The following is a 9,833-nucleotide window of genomic DNA, read 5'->3' as shown; positions in this document are numbered from 1 at the left end:
CAGCCTCGCCTTCCCTCACCCTCAGTGCTGACCTGGAATTGGCAGACTGTTACTGACCTGAAAGACAGTTTTTTTAACATCCCTCTGCACCCAGACTGTGCCCCCCTTTTCACTTACTCCATTCCATCCCTGAATCAGCAGGTGCCTCTGCAGAGGTATCACAAGGCATGAAAAACCCTCCAACAATCTTCCAGTCGTTTGTAACCCAGGTGTCATCCCCAATCCACCAAGAACATCCTGATTACTTTACATTATATGGATGATATCTTGATGTGTACCAAAGACAAGAACTCCTTGGACTACACCCTCCCAGACACCATTTCCCCCATCCAGTGGGGCAGGCTTGGAAGTTGTGCAAGAAAAGACTGAGCACACCAGTCCTTGGAAATGCCTCATCCTCCAAATTGGCAGAAGGATGCTCATACCCCAGCCACTTCAGTTAAAGGAGGACCCCAAGACCCCTCAGGACTTAGACCAACTGGGTTCACTCTTTTTTGGGGATCACAATGGAGGACCTTGCACTGCTTTTCCAACTCCTAAAAGGTGACAAGGACCTCAATGCACCAAGATTTCTAAACCCAGAGGCCAGGTTTGTGGTAGAAAAGGTAGCTGATGCACTTTACACAAGACAAGCCCACAGATGCAATCTTAATCTACCTTTTTCACTTGCAGTTTTAAGAAAAGAAAGAGTCCAAAATTCTACACATTGATTTTCCAATGGGACTCAAAATTACCTGACCCACTTTTAATAATTGAACCGGTTTTTAGATCTCACCAGCCCACTAAAACTGTAGTGACCCGACAAGAGCTCATGGCCTAACTAGTTATAAAAGCCAGAGCTTGCTTGTGATCCCTAGCTAGAGTTGACCTCACTAATATCTATCTGCCCATCACCACAGGACACTTTGGCCTCTACAAACATCTGAATAGCTCCAATATGCTCTTGACAGCTACCCCAGGCAAATCTCAATTCATTATCCAAAACCTAAATTGTTCAATTTCGCCTTTAATTTGACCCCCAAGCCTCTAAAAAGTCAAACCCCATTAAAGGCTCTGACTACCTTCACCAATGGGACTGAGGGCTGGAGTCAAAGCAAGGCTGACTCACACTCTTTTTCAGACAGTGGATAACTGTTCCCTGGAACTGCAGAATCACGAAGCCCATGGACGGTATGTATGGAAAGTTTTCCAATTTGATTTTTTATACTGAAAGCATATCAAATATTCTCCCACTGTCCTTCAGGTCTATGACCACTGTTCTTACATGTATACGTGAGCCAAAGAGACAGAGGGGTTTGCTCAGCACTGTACAGTTAAATGAGAAGGACATGAGAATTATTACTTAGATTCTAAGAACTTTTGCGCTGCAATTTCCACAGATGTCACAGATGCAAAGCTGGGGCTGTGCTAGACTTTGTGAACTGAATAATGTGTCCTAAATTCTACATTCATGTCTTTCTCTGCAGCCAGATGTATCTCTGAATGTGAAGGCATATAAAGTGAAGCTTAAAAAAGGAAAAGAGAAATAAAAGCCTTATATCTAGATAGTACATTTTTTGATTATGTGGTTTATGAGGATTTCCAGAGTACAAATAACAGGAGCAAACCAGTGTGACCTACTTGTCTTTCTGGTAGGGAAAACCTTACTCTCAAAAAACAAAATCAGGAGTAGTTTACAGACAAGGTAGATGGCTAGCATCTGGTTTTGGTGCTTTGGTAGCTTACAGTTCTTCAGCATAAGAAAATAATACAGGTTTTTTGTTTGTTTTGTTTTGTTTCAGATCTTTGTTGCATTTGTTTGTTTGTTTGCTTGCTTTGAGGTTTTTGTTAAGGTTTCTTTAGGGTTCTTTCACTTGGTTTTTTGGGGGTTGGGAGGGTGCCACTGACTTTGTTGCTGTTGGTTTTCTAGCAGAGTACTTTCTCTGCCACTGATTAGACTATTCTGGAAGAACACTTTATCAAAGAGCCAAAGGAAAGTAAATGACATATCCAACATGATAACCAAACATAGGAGCAAGTTTCAAGGTAAACCTGGAAAAAACTGTTTCAAGTTTCATCTGTAAAACTTAAAACTTCAGTAGGAGTACTAGTGCACACAGAGAGAGAGTATTGCAAACACAGTTGGGCAAATAGCCATAAAATTGCCAGAAGGTTGTCTACACAGTTTTGTAGTGCTGATGTCCGCTTTCCTTGAAATATAACATAAAGAACCGCTGGATAAAAAAAGAGAAAATAAACGTCCAAAATACTGTTAATACCATAACAAAGAGACAAACTAAATTAGTGTTTTTGTACTTCCACTTGAAAGAAGTGCAAAACCAGGACGTTTTTCTGTTCTGGCTTATTTGCATATTTATTTTGATCTGGAAAAACAATGTTAGGTCACCAGAGCTGTCTATTTTCCTACTTCCTAGAGAAAGAGACCCAGCTAAGGGAAGAACAGAACTTTCTACTCCAAATGTAGCTACTGAAAGGGTGTCAGTTAGAAGAAAACATCTGGGACAAACTGCCAATAATTTTTTTCCTCCCCAGGAAAAATTACGCTGGAGTTTTTGAGCAATACTAAGTTGGTTACATGTTATGCATACTAATGAGTATCTTCTTGAATCTCTCAATATCTCTCTTCCCTCTTTTTGATTGTAGAAAATTGTATTCTTGCAGTGTTTGCAAGGTCTTTCTACTTGCCAAGAGATCTGTATTTATTTGGTATTTTGTCACTGTCCATATACATAATTAATAAACCTGCTGCACAGAAAGGTTTGACACCTCCCTGAAGGATTGTTTTAAGGTCATGCTTGTACAATTTACCTTTCCACCATTAATTTTGGAACAGGAAGAAGTTACTTCCAACTCTGTAGCAGCTTCTTTAAAGTTACCATCAACTGGACAGTGAAATTCTCCTTCAGACAGCCAGTGCATATTCAGAACAAAAGGAACAAAAGCTCTGTCTGAGATTCCAGCTCCAAGGCAAGCAGTTTCCAGCTAAAATATCTCATTTTTTGCTAATGGACAGGGTTTCCTTAATTGGTGAGGAAAATGAGCATTTATGAATTTGCAAAAGGGAGAAGGGAACATTTATGAATTTGCTGGAGGGGACTCTTCCCTAGTAGCACAGTGTGGGTTTTTCTGATATGCAGGAAAAACTATGAAGGACTGCTTAATTTGTCGTTCATATATGTTTGACAGTGCTGTTTCATGAGGCTGGTAGAAAATGCCACCCTTTTTGGAAAGCAGTGTGAAGGAATACTTTGGGGCATGGTTATCTTATTTACAACATAGCCTTGGAATTACAAGTAAAACAAATAAGTAGAAAGCTTATCTTTCTTTAGACATTATTTTCATACTTTTCCTTTGTTAAAATAAAGTGCCCCACCTAAATCTTTCACACAGTTCCAACGGGCATGATTTTTTTTACCTTATGGATATATCATAATCATCAAAGTCATCAAAGGCATCAAAGGCTTGTCAAAATCCTTTTTCTTCATTTTTTGTCCTGTAGCTGAGAATCAGGATCAATACGCTATCTCTATGAAACTGATTCTACAATACTGCTCTTCACTGCAGCTGCTGTAAAGATCAGCTTGCAGTCTTTTCAAGACTTAACTATACTGCTCACAGCTTGAGTGTTTCCATTGTACAGTGATCTACATACCAGGGCATATAGATTAAACTATTCCACTTGTTTTATTTTATTTAATGTAGAGTTCCAAAATATTTTAATTTTCACATTTGTGTGGCATCTGGTGCTTGAATGGAAAACTCATTAGCAAAGAGCAAAGGAAACCAAGCCAAACCAACCAAACAGAAAAAACCAAACCCAAACACAAGGAAATCACCAGATCGTGTTTAAAAGCTCGATTATTTAACTAGAAGCAACAATTTATCTCAATAAGCTCTTTACTGTGAGTGAAACACCACTCATTTCTACCTATCTGAACATAGAAACAGCAGCAAAATGTAATGATGAAGAATTTGGCACTAGGCCAGTACAGTTTTAGAAGCGTGCCCGACACGGCCCGACATCGCGCTTCACCCGTGCGCACATGCGGGGCGTTTAGAACGGGTTCTTTTAGGGGCAGGTACTTTTAGGGGCAGGCGGGGGTTCCCCCGGAGGGGAGGGAGGCCAGAGGCGGTGGGCAGCGCTGGGGGGAGCTGTCCGTGGTGCTGCCGACGCCGCGCTGCCCCGAGCGCTCCGCTCCGCCCCGGCCCGCCCCGCCGGAACCCGGCCGCCGCAGGGCAGGGCTCGCTTGTTCGCCGAGGCCTTCGTTTGGCTTGCAACTTTTTCAAGGGGAAAAACAAAAACAAAACCAACCAAACAAACAAAAAAACCCCCAACAGAAACAAAATCAAAATCAAACAAAACCCAGAACCCAACCAAAAAGAAAAAAAAAAAAAAAAGAAGAAAAACGGTCGTTTAAGCGGTGAAGACTTCGCAGCCGCGATTCGTTCCTCAGTGAAGGCTGTCGGCGCCGCTGCGCCCGCTGTCTCTTATTAAGTGTCCCTGCCTAACTAAAAAAGCAGAGACAGGACCTCGCAGCCCACCCAGGAGGGGCGGCCACCTCGTGAGCGAGGAGGCAGTGCCGCTGGGAGAAAGGATCCTACTTCCCGGGGCCACTCTTCTCCTTATGTCCCGCTCTCGTTCAAGTGTTTTGCTACCTTTGCTCCTCCCCTTCCCCAGCCGCTGCTCCCTTCGTGACGGTCAGGCACTGGTTAAGACGCTGCTGCCCTCAAGGCAGAGCCGCGGAAAATAAAATAATAGACGAAGATAAAGGGTGGAGAGAGAGCCCGCCGCCGCCCGCCCGGGAGGCCGTCCCTCTGCCATCGAGAGCAGCGTAGGTCGCTCCGCCCCGTTAGACGGCCCCAGCCGGGTGGAGGAAACGGGAGCCGGGAGCCTCCGCCGCTTCCTCGCAGCTGGAGGCGGCCTCGGAGACAGCACCGGGCCGGAACCTCCAGGCCGGGGCCTCGGGCCGGGCGTTCCCTTGGTCAGGGCCGTCCCCGCGGGCCGGGGTCTCCGCCAGCCCCGGCAGCGCGGGGCGGCCGAGTGGCGGCTGCGGCGCTGTGCGGGGCGCGGCGGGCGGGGGGCGTGGTGGCGGATGAACTGGGAAAAGCCACCGCCCGCGGGGACCTGCAGCGCCTCAGGGAGCTGCTGGACGGAGCGGCGGACCCCAGCTCCCTCAACTCCTACGGCAGGACCCCCATGCAAGTAGGAAGGCGGACTATTGGCAGCTGGGCGAGGGCAGCGACCCTCCGTCGCAGCCCCGGGGCAGCAGCGGGCCCTCCGGTGCCCCGGAGGCGGCCGTGCCCCCGTCACTGCGCTGGGCTGCTGTCGAGGCGGTGTGGCACAGGGGTTCTTCTCGCCTCTCTGGGAAGGAGAAAGGCTTCTCTGATGACGGCCACAACAGGGAGGTTTTAGTCTTAGCAACCCTTTACTTTATTTGAACCGAGATAGGATGACTCAAATCCAAGAACTTTAATGCTCATCTCGCAATAAACGTGCAATAAAATATGGCAACTCACGTTTGCAGAAATAATGTCCCCTTCGTTATACCTCGTCTTCTGCTTTATACGACTGTTAGTATTTTTTGTCAGTTTTATGGAAAAAAAAAATATTCTGTGGCTCCCACAAACAGAAACACCCGGTCACGATAGCCTTGCCCAGGTGACGCTGCAGGTAGACAACGAGCAATCCCTGTGGGGCTCTGTCTGCCCACATTTTATGTGAACGTGTGGGTAGAGATAGTGCCCTGCGGTGTAGTAGAGGTTAAATTTTTTAAGGCTGAGTTAATTTTCGAGGTGGTTTTAGACAGCAGATTTTATTTTTCTTAAAATTTCAAAATAAAACGAAACTGGAATAATCTGAGAAGCTATATATAAGTTTTCCTGCCAGTCCTTGTGAAATCCTCTCCTACAAAATGTCGGTGGGAGCATTTCACTCGAAACAGGTATTTCTCGCCGTCCTCCAGTGCTTTTGCTTTTTTGTTTTTGGGGATGTTTTTCCCCAATTTTTGCAGGAGGGACTCAGCCCCTGAACTCACTGCTGGGTGCGCTAGGGGAGACTTTGAAAATGGTGAGCCCGAGATGAAGGGCTGCCGGACATGTTTGCCCTGTCCTGGACAAATGGGTCAGCAAAGGTTCATTCCCTCCGGGAGAGGGAAGCGCGGGTGCGGCACCGCAGACACGGTGCATTATGCCCTGCATTACGCGTCTGCCCTTGCCAAGGATACCGTGGAGAAATGCCACCCACGAGTGGAACGACGGCGGTCCCCGCGAGCTGCTGCACCGGCACAGTCCTGCAGGGACCAGTGCAAAGCAACTTCGACTTGCCCTGGCTTTCTGTGGAAGCGCGTCAGCAGAAGGGCGGGTCCCTTCCCCGGGTTCATCTGCTCCGAGCCTACCGACCCCCGCCGGCTCCTGTCGCGGAGCAGCCCCACTGTGCATCCACACACCCCGATCCCGACAGGGGTCCCGCACATCTCTGCCCTACCTGTTCCTTCCTGTCCCCTGGCGTGGATAAAGAAGTTTTCCCAATTCGGCACAGCTCCCCCGACGGGTACATGTTCTCCACCGTTCGTGGCACGTCTGGAGCCGATCTCTATGCTTCTCCCGCGGACTTTCATCTCCTTTCCACTGCGGATCCCCTTTCCTTCGGGGAGAGAGGAAGCTTGAGCTCTACAGCGGCCGCTGCATCCCCGCAGGTGATGATGCTGGGCAGCCCGCGGGTGGCCGAGCTGCTGCTGCGGCGCGGAGCCGACCCCAATCGCCCCGACCCTCGCACCGGCTGCCTCCCGGTTCACGACGCGGCCCGCGCCGGCTTTCTGGAGACCCTGGCTGTGCTGCACCGGGCCGGGGCGCACCTCCACCTGCCCGACGGCCGCGGCCGCCTGCCCCTCGACGTGGCGGCGGGGGGCCCGCACGGAGCGGTGGGGCGATACCTGCGCGACCCGCGGCTCCGCGCCTAACCTCTCCCCGAGCATCCCTTCCCCAAAGTTACTGCGCGCGCCCGACTCGGACGACACCAAGTCGAACAGTAATCATGCGATGCTGAGGAATAATCCCGGATCTGATTTCCCTGTTGGCATGCACAAAGGGAAATATTCTTTGCTCATGCCTGAATATTATCCTGCACTGGAAATGCTATGGCTCTCTGCACGTCCCCTTTTTCACACAAGAATCCAAACACTGAAGAGAAATACGAAATATGAAGAACAAAATATGAAATATGAATTAAGAAAATACTAAATGTGAAAATATTAAATAGCAAATACTGAATATTAAATATGAAGGAAAATCCCCACACAGAGATATGGTACTATAAACCCTTCCTCTGTTTTGATGGGGCTGTCTGGACTTCCTCTTCCACAGGGGCTCCCCACTCACACTTGCTAGCCTTCCATCTGAAGAAGATGGGAGAGGCTTCAGTGTTGCCCTGTCCCAACAGCTCCCTGTTTGATTTTGGTTAAGCTGAGCTGAAGGAGTGCTGAAGCCAATCTGCCTCTCTCTGGCAAAACCGGCTGGACAGAAGGATCAGTGCTTCCTGGTGTGATTGCAACTTTGGTAAATACCTCCTTAAACAGATCCTGTGCATGTCTGTACACATATTCACAGTGCATCCTTGGCTCTCCTTGTGTAGGCTGCAGGCATGAGACCTGGGAAGGAGAAAATAGAGATTTGTGTCTCTGCAAGCAAGGTCCCAAGTTGAAGTACTCGTTTTAACAACTTGCAAGTGACCTCACCTGTGTTATAGTGCTTCTAAAAAATCATGTGTGTATAAAACCAAGACAGCCATAAAGAAAAAATTAAAAGTCATAATCTGAGCTCAACCCCAGTGCTTCCCAAGATGCTCAGAGGTGACATATTTGGTTAAGCAAACAAACAAGCAAACCTTTGAAACAGCTCTTCTGCTGGTGGAGGAACAAGAAGAAGGTGTGTATATTGACTATGTGAGAGTCGATGCATGTTCCACTGGCTGCTTCGGGGAGTCGGATGTGAGAACCCCAGGAAAAAGGTACATTGGCAGCCCAGCCTCTGCCGAGGTGAAAGGAGGAGGCAGCGTGTCCCAAGCCCCCAGAGAACAGTGAGCTAGGCAGTGAGGCAGGTGGCAGGGACGGTGCTCCCAGCCAGTGTGGGACCCTGCCTCTCTCCCTGGAACCCAAGAGGGGTTGTGCCCACTGCACCTTAGGGGCAGGGAAACGGAAGTCAGGTGAGGCAGTGACAGAGTTCTGGTCTTGTACCCTAGTGGTAATGCTGGGCACTTTTGCAGAGCTACCTGTAGAAAACGTGAAAAAGATTTATCTTTGTTTTGCATTCCTACTGAGTATCCAAACCCTAGGTATCTCATATGTAAAAATGAAAAATAATGTATATACCGTTTTGTTAATGTGTTGGAATATATTTTTTATTATAATGTAATTTCATACAATGTATGCTTTATAATTACTTTGTATCGGTTATCATGCTAGAAAATATTTAGTTACATCATTAATGTACATAATATATCTATATAGTACCTATATAAAATATACATGATACACAATAGAACACACATATAAAATTTTATGATTACGCATCAATGTGATACATTTGTTTATCTATTATTTTTATATGTATTTTATATTATTTTTATGTAATATGCTTAGTTGTTTAATTATGTTTCTTGGTTTAATTATAACGAAATTATATGTATAATTCGTATTTGTAGAATGTATAAAACATGTACCAAAGATTTATGTTATCTTTAGCCTGTATTCACAGTTTTTCATCATAAGAATGCCTAGAACATATATTTTATATGTATCTTTAAATATATATAACATGTAACATTATAAAATGTGATTGTAACCTCTTTTTAATTTGGGCTGCACTTTGCCCTAGAACGTGGCTTAGCTGAATGAAGGACACCACAGGGGATGCAGCAGTTAAGTGCCTGCATCCCATATGCCTGTGGGAACCAGAATGGACCTGCAATCAGGTGTGGAGATGGGAGAGAGATAGAGCCTGATCACACTCCTTACAGCATAGTGTCTATTAAACTGCACTTCCATCCTCAATTAGACCAGTATTCTAGTTTTCAGAAGTTAAATTGTTATCTTCTCTAAGAACCAGATTTTATTTCAATTTTTTAGCATTTCCATGAAGGCTTATGAAACTACAGCTACAGAAATAGTAATATTACATTATTAGTGTTATTGTTTATAAAGTTAGCAGGGAAATGACACAATTTGAGAGGCTGACTGCACCAAATAAGCAAAGTATGCCCTGAAAATCTACCAGGGCTAAGTACCTAATTGTTATAAATGTGCCTCACAGAGTAGGTCCGGAGCCCCTTCCCAGAACAGCCCCATGGTGGGGACTACTCACTCCGTTAGAAGGATGGGGATCACCAGTGAGATCTGCTTGGCTGCGGGACCTTCCACAGGCACTTTTTCTTCCGGCAGCAGCAGCGGCTCCAGGGCTTGGAGTCCTCCTTGAAAAGAATAGTAACAGTTAACAACAAACATCAGCAGCAGTACACTTTATCAAAAAAGCCCTAAAATCATTATGTTTAAGGTGGCAGATTACGCACAATTTTTATTATTGATAATGCAGCTGTAACTGAGTACATGTGCGAGCACACATACACCCTTCTGCAGCGGGGTTTGCATCCTGTGCGCGACCAGCCCCGGATCGGCCGCGCATTCAGCGTTGGTGGGTATTCGGTTTCTATTGCCGGAGTCGTCTGTCCTTCCTCTCGCTGCTGCTCCGGCACCTGCTACACACAGCCAGGTAGGCATTCATTTATCTGAATTTTGCCTTGCCTGTCGGGAAGCAGTAGTCGCGGCAGGGGAGAAGAGGGG

At 46.6% G+C, this 9,833-nt stretch overlaps 1 protein-coding gene across 1 annotated transcript; it reads left to right on the top strand.

Moving 5' to 3' along the window:
- Positions 1-5,063: 5,063 nt before the first annotated feature.
- On the top strand, positions 5,064-9,463 carry LOC107198352. The gene has a single exon (XM_015615306.2). It carries the CDS (start codon positions 6,096-6,098, stop codon positions 6,957-6,959), a length of 864 nt encoding a protein of 287 aa, XP_015470792.1. The 5' UTR covers positions 5,064-6,095; the 3' UTR covers positions 6,960-9,463.
- The last annotated feature ends 370 nt before the right edge of the window (positions 9,464-9,833 follow it).

Source organism: Parus major, chromosome Z (genome assembly GCF_001522545.3).
Source record: "Parus major isolate Abel chromosome Z, Parus_major1.1, whole genome shotgun sequence".
NCBI lineage: Eukaryota > Metazoa > Chordata > Aves > Passeriformes > Paridae > Parus > Parus major.
This window is presented reverse-complemented; position numbering and strand designations above follow the sequence as displayed.